General features: G+C 47.5%; 1 protein-coding gene across 12 annotated transcripts in view; it reads right to left on the bottom strand.

Annotated features, from left to right (window-relative positions):
• Positions 1-19,624, bottom strand: part of inpp4b (inositol polyphosphate-4-phosphatase type II B) — a 198,067-nt gene that overhangs the window by 42,906 nt on the left and 135,537 nt on the right. For all 12 annotated transcript variants that reach the window (XM_063218659.1, XM_063218652.1, XM_063218650.1 and 9 more), the window contains 2 exons: positions 6,163-6,267; positions 1,574-1,682 (listed from right to left, as the gene is read on the bottom strand). In XM_063218659.1, the coding sequence (XP_063074729.1) occupies positions 1,574-1,682; positions 6,163-6,267 (214 nt within the window). The remainder of the gene's footprint in view (positions 1-1,573; positions 1,683-6,162; positions 6,268-19,624) is intronic.

Below are 19,624 nucleotides of genomic sequence, written 5' to 3'. Positions count from 1 at the left end.
AGTTTGTAAGAGCTGAATGAACGCATTCTAATGTGAAATGAGGGTCCTAGATTTTAAAAGCAACTAATCACATTTTTATGTGCTTTGGAGGCTGAGATATTTAGGTCTTAATAGGCAGAGGCAACCTTTTCCCAAAATGGGATTAGGCTAAAATGGGTTAAAATTTGTGTACACATGCACAGCGCTACTTGCCCATCATGCCATATACAGCATTTTTCTGCATGACTTCCAGGGAATATTAAACTCTTAAGACATGGCCACTGTTATAAATGTGCTGTTATCATAATGGCAATGACCAAGTCGTAATGTATTACTAAAGACTCTATGTGATAATGCAGGTGAATGTCATGCAATGCATGAACATTGTGCATTACAGTACGAAGCTATACACCCCAGTTGTACTAGTCACATTCCCTTGCATTCTTAAACGGAAACACGCACACGCAAGCACCCACACATGCACAAACCCGCACAAACCCGCACACACACACACACACACACACACACACACACACACACACACACACACACACACACACACACACACACACACACACACACACACACACACACACACACACACACACCCACACACACACACACACACACACACACACACAGGACTACGGTAGAACGTTAAAATGAAAAAAGGGGGGGGGTGGGGGGGGGGGGGGGCAGACATCAGTGGAAACTGGAGTAGGTGAAAATGGCAAGATGGAGGTAAAGGATAAGCATGTTCCAAGGACAGGTGAAGGTTGGGGCGGGGGGGTTCCCAGGTGGGCCGTTGATCAGGCCGTGTGTCTGGGCACAATAATTGAGGATGTGCCCTTACTATGTGGATTGCCTTTTCATATACTACTTCTTGTCTGACAAATGGGGGGAGTCTGAGACAGCCATAGTTTTTAAAGGGGGTGACTTGTCAAGGTCATCAACAATGACTCCTTTTTGGAATGATACCCGTCCTTGAGTGTGTATTTCTTACATGTGAATGTCTGTGTGTGATAGGGAGAAAAAAGGAGTCGCACACAGGAGTTGGATGCTAATCAGTGAAAAACTCTACTAAAATCCGTAAATAAAGAGAAACCAAAAACAAAAGTGGGGTACAAACGTTTCGGGTCTAGCCCATCCTCAGTGTGCCAATATTCTGATTTCCGATCTCTAAAGTGTGTGCTCACTCTCATCAGTTCAACAAATCTTCTAAAATTGCTGGTTGTTGCAACACCAGTTCCTGACATTTCCTCTTTTCCCGCCAGATACGTGTGTGTGTGTGTGTGTGTGTGTGTGTGTGTGTGTGTGTGTGTGTGTGTGTGTGTGTGTGTGTGTGTGTGTGTGTGTGTGTGTGCGTGCGTACATGCGGGTGCATATGTGCGTGCACGTGTGTGTGTTTGCACTTGTACGCAGGGAAGCCGACAAGAGGGGACGAAGGGGTCACTTGTCCCGGGCCCACGGAGAGAGGGGGCCCAGAATTGGATCCTCATTACATTGTAATGATTGGGTTTGGGGCCCTTTCAGATGTTTTTGTCCCGGGCCCAGCCAAAGCTGTCAGCGGCCCTGCTTGTACGCACACACTCACCTTTTCTTCTCGCCCTCGTAGCGGCTCAGTAGCCTCTGCAGCCCGCCGCTCTTGAAGCCTTGGAAGTGCGCCGCTGGAGCCCCCACCGTGATGATGTCATAGAAGGCGTCTGCAGATAACAAGGAAAGTAAAAGGTCACACGCAGCTCAGCCCTCTGTTACCTTTGCTACCCACGCAGCTCAGCCCTCTGTTACCTTTGCTACCCAGGCAGCCATATTACATCATCATTACAAAGCCCAGACTGCAGCCTTTCAGCGGGAGCATTATCTTCTGAGGTACTGTATCTCATGACATGGGAGGCAATTAGCCTTACAAGTACTATTTTGTTACAGAGTTTTTCCCACGTGCAGTCTAGACTGTTGTTATATTACAGTAAAGGTGCACTGTGTAGGATGTGGCCAGAATGGGTACTGCAACTATGCTGCTCATTGAAACTGGGCTGCCTATTGCCAAATTTGATCTTTTGAATGTTTACTAAGTAATAAACTAATAATTAATAGTATTTTTTTATACCAGTCATTTTTGCAGCTAAAAATGTATATTTCAAAATGGCAGTGGTGGTAGACCTAAGGAAAGTGCAATTATCCCAGTCATAATGAATACTTAGAATTTGATGGTGGTGGTAAGTATTCCTGAAAAAGGTAACATTAGTGAATGGGGTAGCATGTATTCTGGAAATAAACAACTACAAATCTTACACAGTGCACCTTTAAGGGTTTGAACTAAATGATTATGCTAGTTCAGCCCTGTCTTGTCCAGTCATTTTGCATCATAAAACTAGTTTGAGTTTAGAGAGACAACCAGCTGCTGTGTGACTCTGTAGTGACCCGGGGCTAAATGAGGCTGTCTTGAAGCTTTACAGGTGGTCCCAGAAATGGTGTGGTATGCGAGTGCGAGTGCGAGTGCGAGTGCGAGTGCGAGTGTGTGTGTGTGTGTGTGTGTGTGTGTGTGTGTGTGTGTGTGTGTGTGTGTGTGTGTGTGTGTGTGTGTGTGTGTGTGTGTGTGTGTGTGTGTGTGTGTGTGTGTGATTGTGTGTGTGTGTAAGAGAGTGCATGTGGGTGTATGAGTGTGTGAGTGTGGTGTGTGAGTGTGGATGTGTGTGTGAGAGTGCATGCAGGTGCATGTGTGTGTGATGTGTGGTGTGTGGGTGCATGCAGGTGTGCATGTGTGTCCCTCACCACCACCCCTCCCACCACCTTCTTCCTGCTCCTGCTCTGCCCTCACCTAGACATACCGGAAGGTGCCGGAAAGGGGGATGCAGTGGTGCATTTGCATCCCCAATGTGTGGACTCCCTAGCCAGGCCACGCCCTCATAGTGACGCAACACCTCTAGCGTTGCTTCTAGTCAGGCCAGGAGCAATACAAATATCATTTCTGAGCTCCGGAAAAATCGGGAACTCCTCCCACATTGTCAGGAAGCAAACAACCGGTAGAACATTTTGGAAATGTTAATTGTTATGCTCTTGGTCAGACCAAGTCTCGAAGAGATTTGAAAGTCGATGATAATCAGGCTATGGACTCCCTTAATGAGGCTTTCTCAACTTTTACAGCAGAGACATGAGTACAGTGCAGCAACAGTAACATTGTTAAGAAATAAAGACTGAAGAAAAAAAATGCACTTAAAACTTGTTCCGGCGCCCTTGCACCTAGCCTGGTCCTGACCATTCCATAATACTACCATTTAATTTCTTATTCATAAGTATGGAGCCAATCTTTTGGCGGAAGTGTGTAGGATGGTATGCGAGGCTACAGTAGCTCACACCCCTTCATGAGCAGTGTGTTAACAGGAGAGGGATTGATTACTGTTGAGCCTACACGAGAGCATCTTACTAACACTTAACCCATTTCCATTAAAACAGAGAGAGCACGGAGGAGGTAATGGGAGCAGACGCTGGAGGGAAAAAAATAGACTTGAATGGACATAGTGCTGTTTGAACGGGCACCACTCCGGTTGCACTTCTAGGCTATTCAGAAGTGGTGCTTTGTGAAGTTTTTAAAGAGCATCTTTCATCCTTTTTGCACGTTTACACTGGTGATCAATGACCAGAGAAAACGTCCCTGCTACACTCGGTGCATCACTCCACTCCACTCCCCTGCAGAGAAAAGCACAAGGCAGCGCCGGGGGGGAGAGAGAGCTGCTCTCAAGGTCTTTCCTTGTTTGGAGACAAATGGGGCAGAGAGTCGAGATGCATTTGTACATGCTCTGCCACTTTCTGTGGCTGAAAGAAAAAAGTCTCTCTCTCGCTCTCTCTCTCACTCTCTCTCTCTCTCTCTGTCTCTGTCTCTGTCTCTGTCTCTGTCTCTGTCTCTCTCTCTCTCTCTCTCTCCCGCTCTCTGTGTGTATGTGTGTATGTGTGTATGTGTCTGTCTTTGTGTGTCTGTCTTTGAGTCTGTGTGTGTGTGTGTCTGTCTTTGAGTCTGTGTGTGTGTGTGTGTGTGTGTGTGTGTGTGTGTGTGTGTGTGTGTGTGTGTGTGTGTGTGTGTGTGTGTGTGTGTGTGTCTGTCTGTCTGTCTGTCTGTCTGTCTGTCTGTCTGTCTGTACGTGCGTGCATGCGTGTGTGTGTGTAAGGCCTTGGCAGTAAAGGGCTCCAGTGGAAACTGAGGCTGATGACTCAAATAAGAAATGCCAGATCAAAAGGCGATGTGCATTTAATTTTATTCCACTCCCATCCGTCGACCGTAGATGGTGACCAATGGTGGCCAATGTGCTGGTCGAGCCATGCCCTGACAATGCACAAGCTGCAAAGAAAGCTGAATACAGTACACAGTACACACACACACACACACACACACACACACACACACACACACACACACACACACACACACACACACACACACACACACACACACACACACACACACACACACACACACACACACATGGGCGTAATTTTAGGGGGGGGGTGGTGGGGACATGTCCATACCACTTTTCAGATAAACCTAGCTTGTCCCCACCTCTCTTTCACAAATATAATGCAAAAACAGCATATCTGGACAACTTGCCATTGAAATGTCCCCACCACTTTTCGAGCCAAACCTACACCTTTGCACACACACACACACACACACACACACACACACACACACACACACACACACACACACACACACACACACACACACACACACACACACACACACACACACACACACACACACACACACACACACACACACACACACACACACACACACACACACACACACACACACACAAGCTGTGTGTGTGGTTGTGAGTCTGTTTGTGACTAGAATACAAAACAGTTGAACTGTTTCTTGCTTAGTATGGACATTACAAAAATATCAATTTTATTGACCTTCACAATCTTTTTCATTTTGAAATGATCTTTAGGACGTTAGTTATGCACAGGTCAATGGCTTTGTGACAGATTGTAGAGTGCTCATATATCCAGTATGATAACCGTGAAATATTTTTTTTTTCTTGACGTACTTTCTTTCTGTGTGTGTGTGTGTGTGTGCGTGCGTGTGTGCGTGTGTGCGTGCGTGCTCCCTGGAAAAGGCTAACAGTATCCTGCTTACCATTGCTGGCATCCACACAAGGTGCTCAGCTCCAGTGAAGTCAGAATAATACACGGTGACAGGCGTGGCCTGGACATACACAGCAGAGGGCTTTTATGAAGGACAGGAGAGGGGTACATGATGTGCATTTGTGTGCTGTGTATGTGTGTGTGTAGGGCTGTGTGTGTGTAGGGCTGTGTGTGTGTGTGTGTGTGTGTGTGTGTGTGTGTGTGTGTGTGTGTGTGTGTGTGTGTGTGTGTGTGTGTGTGTGTGTGTGTGTGTGTGTGTGTGTGTGTGTGTGTGTGTGTGTGTGTGTGTGTGTGTGCATGTATGCATGAGCACATGATAAAGTAACTGCTGAAGTACTGTAGTTGTGATCCCATGTGGATTTTATGGAGAGAATGTGTGTGTGGGGTCCTAATTAGTGAGCTGCCTTTCTGTCTGCCTGCATTAAAGTTCACTCAGCAGCGGCGGCCACCCCCCTCCCTATCCCGCAACCAACCTCTACGACCTCTTGTAAGCTGACTGTGCTGCCTGCCGGCATTTTGACAAGTCGGTAAGCGAAGCGTGAGAGGACAGTGCCCAAAAGACTCTCAACGAGACACATTCTCTCTCATTTGTCCGAAACCCAGTCTCCACTCTCTTTGTAACATGTCTTTTGACTTTTGTTCTGTGGGAGCATCCCCACAGAACTCTAACAGAAAATATATTTTTCTTCCAATCTTTTCTTTGCTTTTTTCCCAAAGAACAGAAAAGGGTGATACACGTTGTGGTGTATGTGTAGGCGCACATATGTGTGTGTGTGTGTGTGTGTGTGTGTGTGTGTGTGTGTGTGTGTGTGTGTGTGTGTGTGTGTGTGTGTGTGTGTGTGTGTGTGTGTGTGTGTGTGTGTGTGTGTGTGTGTGTGTGTGTGTGTGTGTGTGTGTGTGTGTGTGTGCGCGCGCGTGCGTGTGTGTTGTGTGTGTGTGGAGGGGCATGCATTTGTTTGTGTGGGAATGTTGAAGAGCGAAGGGCAACAGAAGGGCAACAGAAGGGCAACAGAGGGGCAACAGAAGGTAGCAGCGTACCTGTTCTCCTGGGGCAGGTGACACTCATCCGCTGGGTGTGCAGGTTGATTGGAATGAATTCCAGAGACTTCTGAGCTTTGCTACAGCTGGGCTTAAACGAGGGCCCTACGGACATACACAAGAAAAAGAGTGGGCAGTTAAAGCGATGGTTCGGAGTAGAATCACCCTAATGCCATTTGAACCGTGACTCCCATCCACCTTTACACCCGAAGTGTTTTCTGCCGCAGGCTTACATCAACAGAGTTGCCGTGTTATTCGATGTTTATTCCGGTTAGCTTGACTCAAGCGCATATGGATACTGGGCACCGTCTCCAAACTTTCCCCACAAAAATAACATGTCATGACACCAAACTTCTGCAGTAGCACAAATATGGTCTGTACTCACGAAACGAAGCATTTGGAAGTTTGGAAATAGTCCAGGAGTTTATTATTATCAACACAAGCCGAATAGCTTCTCTGCTGCTAAAGCTGCGCCAACGTTACTTCCGTCATCTAAGACAAGCATGTAAGAGTCCTCAACGAAGCTCATAATATGCACAATGAAAAGTGAATTCAGCATCAGTATTGATAACGAAAATCATTGTCTAATTGATAGTAGGTAAGATTTGAAATATCTTTTAAGTATTTCCTTGAAAATATAAGCCTTAATCACAATTCAGTGAAAACTTTTTTAACACTCTCGTCTGGAAGTTTGTTGAAGACTTTTACGGGCTTGTCTCATATGACGGAAGTAACGTTGGCACAGCTTTAGCAGCAGAGAAGCTATTCAGCTTGTGTTGATAATACTAAACTCCTGGACTATTTCCAAACTTCCAAATGCTTCGTTTCGTGAGTACAGACCATATTTGTGCTACTGCAGAAGTTTGGTGTAATGACATGTTATTTTTGTGGGGAAAGTTTGGAGACGGTGCCCAGTATCCATATGCGCTTGAGTCAAGCTAACCGGAATAAACATCGAATAACACGGCAACTCTGTTGATGTAAGTCTGCGGCAGAAAACACTTCGGGTGTAAAGGTGGATGGGTGTCACGGTTCAAATGGCATTAGGGTGATTCTACTCCGAACCATCGCTTTAAGCACAAGGCATGACCCTCACCCAGCATGATGTTGGCTCTGTGGCAACACAGCCTTTTAGCACCAGCAGTGGAACTGTCAAGAACGCAGGTATACGCAGTAGTATACCCACCTGAAAATTTCAGGGATTTCAGTAAACTCACCTAAAATTGATTGATCCATTATTTAGAATAGCACAATATATACAGTATACCCACCATAAAAAGTAGCCCACTGAAACAACCTTGGTATAGTTGCTTTTGGGCACTGCTGGCCATGTACCGTAGAAAGACACAGCATCAAGAGTCAAAAGGTATTTTAGCGATAATGACCAGTGGTTCTTGCTGCAATTTGTTCATTTTGTTGCATGCCTGGTTGAGTATCAAGAAACTTTGCTGGTAACCCTGGTATTTAACTGATATGAAACATTGATGGAATGTTATTTTTGGGCTGTCCTTCGTAATACAGTAGATGTTTTTCTCCCATTCCAGAATAAGAAGACAAAAAAAGAAAAAAATACAATGGGTGCGTTCACAGCTTTGCTGCTTGGCTCCCGACAAGAACACCAGTCATGGTTACAGGGCTCTAAATGAACACCAGCCAACCGGCCAAATGCTGCTGAAATTTTAGTTTGGCTGGTAGAACAGACAAACTTACTAGCCACTTTGATCCATTAGTGAGTGTGTGTTTGGCTAAGGTTAACATCTACTAGCCATTTTGGCTGGTGACGAAAAAAGTTAATTTAGAGCCCTGCATGGTTATATATATCTGGTGTATGTGTGTGTGTGTGTTTTATGTGTGTGTGACCGTCTCTGTGGGATGTCTATGTGTGAAGTGTGCAGTGAGCTGTGCTCCTTTACATGGTTATGTAGTATATGGGACTACGTGTCCCATAATCACCCAGTGTTTGGACATCCAATGGGACTTGGGGTTTGACCTCAGGGGCTTGTGGGTATTATTATTAAGTCTGTAACAGGTTACTGCACACGCATATGTTGATGTGAGTTTTATCATATAAAATGTAAGACTTATTCAGCTGTCGTCGCGTCCGTTATTCACTGCACAACACCGGGATTTGACATGGTATCAGAAGTGGTGCTTCGGGAGGAAGGAGGGAGCATAAGCGAACACAGAAGGCTGGCTGCCCCAACGACACTCGACGTCGCTAGCGTTAACCTGCCCGAAGCTTCGGATCTGTAAGACCCAATTCACAAAAGTAAAAGATGATGCAGTCGTTCACACAACCGTCGCCTTTGCTGCTGACCGGGAATCTTGCAGAAAATTGGCGAAAATGGGAGCAAAGACTGCGCCTGTATATCGCTGCAAGTGGACTTGACGTGGAAACAGAAGACCGCAAAATAGCGGTGCTGCTACATTGCATAGGTGAGGATGCATTGGAAATTTATAATACATTAGAGATTACGTATGCAGATGCTGCAAATAAAACTATGGAAGAGGTGATTACGGCTTTTGAAAAGTACTGTGCACCACGGAAAAATACTGTCTTTGAAAGACATCAGTTCTGGACACACCAATTCGGCGAACACACCAGCATCGACAAGTTTGTCACTGAATTGAGACAGAAGGCACGCACATGTGAATTCAAACAAACCGAGGATCTGATGATAAGAGACAAAATTGTGTTCAGTGTATCAGACACCAGACTTAGAGAGAAACTTTTATCTATTCCAGACTTAACTCTTACAAAGGCCATCGACATTTGTCGCGCTAAAGAAGTCATTACAGCACAGGCTAAATTGATGTCGGGTGACTCGGAACAAGCTGTGCTCGCTGTAGAGCACCAGCATCGCCACCGGCAGGCTCTCCCGCCGAAACCACGGGCAGGGCGAGCAACCGGAGAACGTAACTGCGACAGATGTGGGAAGTCACACAGGCCAAGGAATTGTCCGGCATTCAATGTCGAGTGTCGGAAATGCGGCAAAAAGAACCACTTTGCAGCAGTATGTCGCTCATCTGCCGATATCGCGCCTGTTGACATAGAGAGTGCGGTTGTAGACACTTTGTTCATTGACGCCATTAACCGGGTGCAACCTCGCCCTAAAGACACTGGGTGGCGCACGGCGCTGCGTCTTGGAGGTCAGACGGTCAGCTTCAAACTTGACACAGGGGCTGAGGCCAATGTGCTTCCCCAAGCGATAGCCAACTCTCTTACCTACTCAGGCAAAATGGCAGAGACAGATACCGTCCTGATAGCTTATGGGGGCTCCCGCATCAAACCCAAAGGCGTACTGACAGTACAAGTGCACTCCAGAGACAAACAGGCCCACCTGCAATTCTATGTGACTGACGCCTCTGACACACCCATACTAGGCCGTGAGGCATGCGTGAAGCTCAATTTAGTCAAGAAAATACACACAGTGACCCACCAAGCTCCACCAAAACAGAATTGCTTCAGCGCTATGCCAGTGTGTTCCAAGGCCTTGGCCAGTTTCCAGGTGAACATCACGTCCATGTAGATCCAAAAATCCCGCCGGTGGTTCATGGATGCCGGAAAATTCCCTTTGCGGTGCTGGACAGACTGAAGGAGACACTGGACGTCCAGGAACAGAGGGGTGTGTGTCGTAAGGTGACCAAGCCAACGCCATGGGTGAGCAGTCTAGTAATAACCGAAAAGAAAAATGGCAGTCTACGGGTGTGCCTGGACCCAAGAGACCTGAACAGAGCTGTGCTCCGCCAGCACTATTCCATACCCACACCAGAGGATGTGCAGTGCAGGCTGGCGGGCATGAAATTCTTCACAATTCTCGACGAGAAAGATGGCTACTGGCAGATAAAACTGGACGAGGAGTCAGCTGATCTGTGCACGTTCAATACCCCATGGGGTAGATACCAGTTCACACGCCTACCATTCGGCATCAAAAGTGCCAGTGAGGTATTTCAGCGTATCAACACGGAAAGCTTTGGCGACATAGCTGGAGTTCACATCATAGCGGATGATATGATCATAGCAGCTGCCACAAAAGATGAACATGATCAGACACTGCAGCAGGTGATGGACAGAGCTACAAAGCTGAACATCAAGTTCAATGCTGATAAGATTCAGTATATGGTGAGTGAAGTCACGTACATGGGGCACATTATCAGTGCCCAAGGGGTCAGAGCTGACGATTCGAAGGTTACAGCAATAACTCAGATGGCCCCTCCAGCAGACAAAAAGGGCCTACAGAGACTTCTGGGCATGACACGATTCCTGGCTCAGTACATTCCACATGAGGCAACGCTGACGGCGCCGCTAAGGCTGCTCCTCAGAAAGGACATCATCTGGCAGTGGCAGCCAGAGCAACAGGCAGCATTGGACAGGCTTAAAGCTGCAATCTCCTGCGCCCCTCTACTTAAATTCTTCAATCCGCAAGAGGAGATCGAAATACAGGCCGACGCCTCAAAGGATGGCCTCGGCGCTGTGTTGATGCAGGCCAAACGTCCAGTAGCTTTTGCCTCGAGGTCACTCACCGCAGCCGAGCAGAACTATGCACAAATTGAAAAGGAACTTCTTGCTATAGTGTTTGCTCTAAGGAAGTTTCACCAGTATGTCTACGGCGTCAGGGTCAAAGTTCAGTCTGATCACAAGCCACTTGAGGCTATCGTCACCAAGCCCATCGGCAGAGCACCTGCTCGCCTGCAAAGAATGCTTCTTCAGCTACAGAAGTATGACATACACATTGTCTATACGCCCGGCAAGGACATGTTGGTGGCTGACACACTCTCACGGGCTGCCCTTCCAACAACCATGCCACAGCAGGACAGTGTTCTTGGCGACGAAAACGTGGTGTACGACATCAGACCACAGGAACCTCTGAGTGGCCTCATTGTGGATCAACTGAGAGCTGCAACTGCGAGTGACAGTGAGATGCAGACACTTATGAGACTCCACAAGGAGGGCTGGCCAGACAGACAGAAGAGCGTGCCGCCAGCAGCACAGCCATACTGGCAGGCCAAGAATGACATGTACATTGAGGATGGGCTGCTCATGATCAACCTTCGCGTGGTAATCCCCAGAGGCTTTAGACCTGAGATGCTGAGGAGACTGCACACGGCACACCAGGGCATGTTACGCTCCCTTAAACTTGCCAGAGCCCTAATGTACTGGCCGGGCCTGACGGCAGATGTGCTAAAGATGGTGGAAAAATGCCTGGCGTGTCGAGAAAAGCTGCCTGACAACCAGAAAGAGCCTCTCCTTCCTCATGCCGTGCCCGACACACCATGGGCAAAGATAGCAGCCGACATATTTGAGTTCCAGGGCCGTGCCTTTTTGCTAATAGTGGATTACTTCTCCAAATATCCTGAGGTGCTCAGGCTGTCCAACAAGACCTCTGGTATTGTCATAGCGAAATTCAAGGGTGTGTTTGCGAGACATGGCATACCAACTGAACTGATTGCAGACCACGTACCATTCGCCAGTGCTGAGATGGCCCAGTTTGCAAAGGAGTGGGGCTTTAAGATCACACATTCCAGCCCGGCCTATCCTCAGTCGAATGGGCTGGCTGAGAGGACAGTTCAAACGATAAAAAACATGCTGAAGGCTACAACACAGACTAGGACAGACCCCCACATGGCCCTCCTGCACTTGCGGAATACGCCACTCACTGGTTTGAAATACTCACCTGCACAACTGCTCATGGGGCGTGTCCTTCGCTCTGACCTTCCAGCGAGCAAGAAGATCCTTCTGCCGATGACACCTGAAAATGTCCAGCAGAGCTTGCAACAGAGACAACTTCAGCAGAAGAGGATATATGACCGAACAGCTTCACCACTCCGTCCCTTCGTGGTGGGCGAGAGGGTGTGCATGAAGACTAACAAAGGATGGCAGCCAGCAACAGTGGAGAGAGTCAGGGATGAGCCAAGGTCCTATGACATCATCACACCTGCAGGGGCACAATACAGAAGAAACCGCAGACACCTTAGGCCTGACAGGGTGGCTGTGCACAGGGACAGTCACATCACAGGCCCTGCTTCCGACTGCGACCAGGACAGTGAGCACGAGGACAGCGAGGAAGACCGTGCGTCTGTGCAGAACCCAGAGCCAGATCCTGATCCTGTTCCGGAGCCCTCCACAGCACAGACATCGAGAAGTGCTGAGCCCTCCACAGCACAGACATCGAGAAGTGGAAGAAACCTGAGGCTGCCGTCCAAACTAAAGGACTATGTACTCTCAGAAATTACCACCGACTGAAGTTGTAGGGAAGTATCCTTTACCATCTAGTTACATTTGAAATGATGATACTCTTTTAAATACTATGTTCTTAGTAGGCCTATGGTTTAATATGTCTAAGTTTACCCATTTCTATTTGTAGGTTGTCATATTTTGCCTAGCTGAACTTTAGAAGAAATACTTATCCTGCAAATGATATGATATGTTATAAGTTCAAAAGTTGTTGTGGCTAAATATTGTTACAGTATGATACCTAAGTGTGTGTTAACCACTTTGCCTTTTCCAAGAAGGGGGATGTAGTATATGGGACTACGTGTCCCATAATCACCCAGTGTTTGGACATCCAATGGGACTTGGGGTTTGACCTCAGGGGCTTGTGGGTATTATTATTAAGTCTGTAACAGGTTACTGCACACGCATATGTTGATGTGAGTTTTATCATATAAAATGTAAGACTTATTCAGCTGTCGTCGCGTCCGTTATTCACTGCACAACACCGGGATTTGACATGGTTATACATACCTGTGTCTGTGTGTATGTGTGTGCGTTTTGGGTGGACCGCCAGACAGCTTAGTAAGCTGTGGGGAGGAAGCCACTGATCCACAGCGTATCCCACTGATGCCATTACGCCCTCTTTTCCGTGCCGCCAAGACAGCCTCATTACATTTACAAAGCATTTAAATGAAACATCAAAAGAACAAACAAAGCAAAGGCTGGCTTTTAACAAAGGCTTTTAAAAGCATGCCTCGCTGCTTCCAACACCACTGCCATGTATCCCAAAATAGAAACTGATGAGGACCCTTCCTGTCCATGAGGGCATTAAGTTGCCAATTAGATCCAACATGCAACATGCTTGCTCTTCTTGGCGCAATGATGTAATGACTCTGTGTGATTCTGGATGCTTGAGAATTGTAAATAAAATGTTAAAAAAATAATAATTTAATAGGATTTCAATCTGTCGCTTTGTGCTGCGAGCCATTAAGCATGAGGTTTAATCTTACAAGTCATATTTTCCAGAATGCCTTTGTTGGTAGGGCTAGAGAGGGGAAGAAATAGGGCCCGGGCACTTTTGTTTAAAGAGCTCCCTCATTTTTAGTGGTGCTGAACTGACTCACCGACTCATCCCGCACCCTTGTGGGCCACTAGTTTCAGGTTTTTAAAAAAAAAAACATTTCTGAAAATAGGGACCCACGAGGGTGCGGGGCCCACCGGGAAATGCCCGCTATGCTAGATGGCCAGTCCAGCCCTGTATTTGTTGGTGGATTTTGCAGCACCTGCTTCATACAAAACATCCAATTAAAACATGCACGAGGAGATAAAGCCAAGTCTTTGTGGCTTAGAGTCAAGCTGGTAAATCACTATCTGCATCTTGCACTATACACTTCCAGCTGATATCTGACGTATGCTAATGAAGCTAGCTGGCAAACTCTTTTGAAATGACACTAAACCTTTTGGGGGACAGCACATCTATAATCCCCATAGATCTGTCAAAGCTGCCCTGAGTTGGGGTTGGTATGGCTGGTGTCTAATGTGAAAATGACGTTGCTGTAGGGCATATGTTCTACACCAGTGGTTCTCAACCTGTTTTGAACAAACGCCCCTTTGACCTCATCATGAGCACCCAAACGTCCCCTTGACATCATCATAAGTCTGGCAACAGCCCCCTTAATATTGAAAAATAAAATAGACTAATGCCCCCAATGGGAACTAAGCCCCGCCCCAACTCTGCTGTATCCTTCTCAACCTTAGGGCTCCTCAACACCTCCTGGGGGGCTGTAGCGCCCCTGTTGAGAAACACTATCCTATAGCTATGGATTTACCATGCTGTGATTGTTAACCTCTTCGTTCAGAGCCTTTGTTATAACTTTATTGTCACCAAAGTTGTAATTACCAAGTATTAACATGTCACTTAAAACTCTTGGTAATGTCACATCAATGTTCTTGGGATGTATTTGAGTTTTTGAGTATTTGAGACTGAATCTGCATGAAGAGGCTACAGACTTCTTGTGTAAAATTGAAAAGTGAGGAGAGATTGCACCATGCAGACTTTTTATTATTATTACACAGATGCGTTTCTGTGTTCTGCCCTCTCATTTGTCAGTTTCACAATATTTTGGTCGGCATTCTCAAAAGAAGAAAACGTGTTGGGTGAAGCATGTTCCAACCTTTATGAACTTTTATTGTGTGAAATGTAATGGGCGTCACTGGGCTGGTCATTCCCCCGCTCACCCCATACAGTATGTCCTCTCTTCACAACAGCAGCATACGCGTCTCACCAAAGCAAAAAACATCTCATGAAAATAAAGCAAACTAAACAACTGATACAGTGCAATGTGTAATTTAACAATGTTCATCTTCATAGTGACTCTGACCAATTCACCACCTCCTCCAGTTCCACACGCGCACGCACGCAAACACACACGCACGCACAAACGCACCTTTAGCACCTTACTACTGCCTGTGAGTAAGATGCAGACTGGGCTTCTCCTCTTAACCTGACATATGAGCCTGGAGGGGGGGGGGGGGGGGGTCTCTGACTGGAGCAGGGCTCCCTGCCTGTCAGTCGGTGGGCTGAAGCCACCTGGGACTGTAGCTAATGATGCCAGGCCACCGAGGCGTGGCAGACACATTAGCCCCCATCAGGTTCCCCCCATCTGTTAGGCCAGGTGTACGCCTGCCTGCCCAGAGATGGGGACAGTCTGTGTCTATCTGTCTGTGTATCTGTGTGTGTGTGTGTGTGTGTGTGTGTGTGTGTGTGTGTGTGTGTGTGTGTGTGTGTGTGTGTGTGTGTGTGTGTGTGTGTGTGTGTGTGTGTGTGTGTGTGTGTGTGTGTGCGTGCGTGCGTGCGTGCGTGTGTGTGTGCGTGTGTGTACGCATGTGTATGTGTGTGTGTGCGTGCGTGCGTGCGTGCGTGTGTATGTGTGCACGTACGTGTGTACGTGTGTGTGCGTGTGTAAGTGCGTGTGGGTGCATGGTTGCTCGTACGTGTCGGAGAGGGAGAAAGAGTAAGCCTACTGTTATGTGCAAGGAGGCACTGACCCCTCCAGCTGCTACGATTGTGTGTCAAGTGGCCAACTACACACTTGACAATACCTTCTCCTCCTTGCTCCCATCGTTCGGCTAAAAATAGAAGCATTGTCCGAAAAAAAAGGAGCTGAGAGCTGAGAAAGTGTCACAGCTGGGCTTTCAGTGGGAGGACACTGCATCCACTAGAGTAGACACAGAGATCGCACGGAAAGCCACTCCAGCCAGCAGGTTCCCTGTTCAGCAAAGAACCCTGAAGGCTTCCTGGTGGCATCATATCCCGCCGGTTGGCAAGCACAGCACAACCACTGTAAACAAACAAACAAAGTCTGCAAATAAACCCTCCCCTCAGAGTTCTCAAAACGAACCCGACTGAGTCTGTGTGCCTGTGTGTAGAGACAGGGGGCATTTCTCAAAGTCTAGTGTGCGTCCTTCGAAGTGTGTCAGCCTTCGTAATCACGGCCAGTGATTGGATACTCTTTGGTGAACTCAAGGCAACTCTGCAGAGTATTCAATCACTGGGCGTGACTAATTCGTCTGATACACGTCCAAGGCTCATACACTAGACTTTGGGAAATACCCACTGTCTGGCCCACTGGTCTCTGTTTATCCAGGACAGGAGGACACTCAGTATTCACATCAGACCCACACCACCAGATGTGGGGCCGAGTCCGCAGGGTCCTTCAGCCTGGACCAGCATGTCGTCCATCCAGCAGCAGCATGTCAGCTGAGGTCCAGGTAGACTCACAGCCTTACTCACTCTGCCCTGGAGAACTCTCCAACCCAGCCTCTGATCATCAGAGGAGCAGATGGGACGCTGTTAGATTGGCCGAGGGGGAGAGCCAAGGGTGGCGAGGAGAACCAAGGGTGGCGAGGAGAAGAACCAAGGTGGTTTTGGGTATCGGGAGCTGGAGGGTGGGAGGCGGTGGGTCAGTTGCGGTGCTGGTACTGTAAAGGATCAGCAGGAGGCAGGGCTGGACTGGGGGAGAAACAGGGCCCAGGCATTTTTGACTTAAAGGGCCCCCACATAATTAGCGGTGCAGAACTGAATCACTGTTTTTTTTTTTAAACATTTCTGAAAATAGGGGCCCACAAGGGTGCGGGGCCCACTGGGAAATGCCCGGTACGCCAGATGGCCAATCTAGCCCTGGCAGGAGGTGTTCATGTTGGAAAGGCCTTGAAGCAGGGAAGTGGGCAAGTCAAGCAGCCTGGCTGACACACCCTGCTCTTTTAACAGTGTGCACCTGGGGGGGCCTCGGTCTTCCTTCCCTGCTGCTGTAGTTGGTGTGTAGCTGTGTGGATGTGACGTGCAGGGCCTGTGATGCCACCTCAGTGGACTCCCCCGCAAGCAGAGGCGAGAGGGCAATCACGGGACCCCCACTGATAGAGTTTTACATATCTATTAATTAGGGGCACACACATGCTGTGCAGCTAGGAGGCAGGCTTTAGAAAAGACTACACTTTCTTCTTTATTCAAGGCCTTTATATTTGTTCATTGGTGTATCGTGTGTAGTGTGTTGTGTGTAGTGTGTTGTCTCCAATTGCCAAAGGTGCAACTTTGTGTATGTGCATGCATGCCTACCTGTACAGTATTTTGTGTGTCTGTCTTTCTGTGTGTATTCTGAAGGTGTTGAACTAAAACAGTGTGGTGAGGAAGAGTGAGCGAGAGAGAGAGAGAGAGAGAAAGAGAGAGAGAGAGAGCGCGCGAGAGAGAGAGAGAGAGAGAGAGAGAGAGAGAGAGAGAGAGAGAGAGAGAGAGAGAGAGAGAGAGAGAGAGAGAGAGAGCATGTGAGGTTTTAATGATCCCCCTGGAGGCTGGCGCAGCACAGGGCCACTTCCCAGGGACAAAGACACACGCTCACGCTATTGATCACCGGTCGAAAGTTCAGTCGCTCAGATCTTTTAGCATAATTTAAAAACACGACGGGCGGATGGATGGTCAGGAGGACTTATCAAAGGCTCCTGCATGGCAAGTCCAAGGACTTATCCTTATCCCGGCTGCATGCCCGCTTGTCCGTCCGCCGCGCCGCCACAAATCACTCGTCAGTCTCTGATTACGCCAGCTGCTCCTGTGATCCCAGGCAGCATAACTGGGAGGGTGGAGATAGGGCAGAGGCAGCAAGGTGAAGCAGGAAGCAGGAGGAGGGAGGGTGGAGGGCCCCGGGGAGGCGCGCTACGCTAAAAGGATTAGGAAACTCTAATTCCGCTGGCCAGAAAACAGCGAGAGTGGCGCTGATTAATTCATGACTGTGTGGAATCGGGGGAGAGGGAGGAGCACAGAGGGAGAGAAAGAGGAAAAAAGAGGATGGGAAGACAGTGGAGAGAGAGAGGGAGAGAGAGAGAGAGGCGGAGAGGCAGAGGTAGAAAGCAGAGGCGATCATTAGTGGGCATACACAAACACATAAAGGTTGGTCATAGAGGTTAGTCCCGTTCTTATCGCAGAATGAAAGAGAGAAGAACACGAATACCTCCTCTATCAGCCCATCTCCATAGAGGACAATGGTGGGATGGAAAATGGGACTGTGATGCAGAGTGCAAAAATGTGCATGTGTGTAATTCCAGCAGCTCGCACTTACAAGCAGGGCTGAACAGACCATCTAGCATACCAGGCACTTCCCTGTGGGACCTGCAACCTTGTGGGCCCCAATTGTCAAAAAAAAAAACATATATATTTATAAATGTATATATTTTGTTTACAAATCTGAAAATAGGGGCCCACGAGGGTGCGGGGCCCACCGGTGAGTCAGTTCTGTGTCGCTAATTAAGGGGGGGGGGGGGGTTAGGGGGGACTTTAAGCCAAAAGTGCCCGGTCCCGATTTCTCCCCCAATACAGCTCACCCTCCCATGTCCCCTGTTGCTGGCTCCATCTATAATAATAACAGTGGCATCTATTATGGATGGGCATGGGCTGCAGACACACAGCTCAGCTCAGCACGGGGGGATTAACACTGATGCTGGCCAGAGACACTACAGTGTTAGGACACTACCTTTATCCAATGAAGACAAGGCAAGCAGAGAGGGAGAGAGAGAGAGGTAGGGAGAGAGGGAGAGGGAGGGAGAGGGAGGGGGGGAGAGAGAGAGAAGGGGGGGAGAGAGAGAGAGAGAGAGAGAGAGAGAGGAGAGAGGGAGAGGGAGAGAGAGAGAGAGAGAGAGAGAGAGAGAGAGAGAGAGAGAGAGAGAGAGAGAGAGAGAATCTAAGGATGAGATTGCTCAGCACCATCAAGGCCATTATTTCAAATATAAAAGAAAAACTACAGTACATCAAGAGATAACCAGATTTAACCAGACACAACAACATTGACAAATGAAACCAGGCACATTACTTTAAACTCAGAGAAACAAATCCTAGCTTGATACAAAAATGAGTAGATGCAAAAATAGCATGGTGCACTGAACAAGAGTTACTGTAGCACCATTGTAGCGCAAGCATATACTTACTTACTCTGTGCCAAAGATAGAAAGAACAAATATTCTAAGATGACATAGAAGGAGGGACCACAACTTGATATAGAACCAAACAGACTAACAAAACATGAATATAGTAACAGTCATTTAAACTCCTTAGTAAACAGGGTAGAAACGGGACTAAGTTGTATTGTAGTAGGCCTACAGTCGGTGATGGAATTATGTATTGACTTGAGGGTGTCAACTGGGGGATTGGCATGAATGAATGTATCCTTGCTCTTACTATTTTTCTTAAATTTTGGTATGACTGTAATGTGTCTGGTTTGGGGGTGGGGTGATGGGGTGTGTGTGTGTGGGAATGTGCAATGGTGTGGAAATACTGAGGTAGGGATGGTATGGACTTGATGGGGCAGGGTCGGTGGGTTAGGACATCCAATGTTTCTTAGTCTTTTGTCTTCTCTATCCTTGTATTTCTTATTTTCCAGTGCTTTTATCTGCTTTGTTTTTTGTTGGTGTTGTCCTTTTGTCTTTTTGTAGCTAGTGCTGCAACCTCCCTGTCTCCGAGACAAATTTCTCCCTAGTGGAGACTAATACAGTAACCTAACCTAACCTAACCTAACCTAAAGAGAAGCATTTTTGCAATGCATAAATTGTTACAATTTATTCTCACATTGTGCTGCTATATACTTGTGCATTTGGAAGACTTGTTTTTTGTTTTGTTTTGTTTTATTCAAACATAGTTTCTAATTTTGACTGAGGCCTGCACAAGGGAATTTAGCAGAATTTCTGTACATCCCAAAACATGTACTT

This window comes from Engraulis encrasicolus, chromosome 16, assembly GCF_034702125.1.
Source record: "Engraulis encrasicolus isolate BLACKSEA-1 chromosome 16, IST_EnEncr_1.0, whole genome shotgun sequence".
Classification (NCBI taxonomy): Eukaryota; Metazoa; Chordata; class Actinopteri; order Clupeiformes; family Engraulidae; genus Engraulis; species Engraulis encrasicolus.
This window is presented reverse-complemented; position numbering and strand designations above follow the sequence as displayed.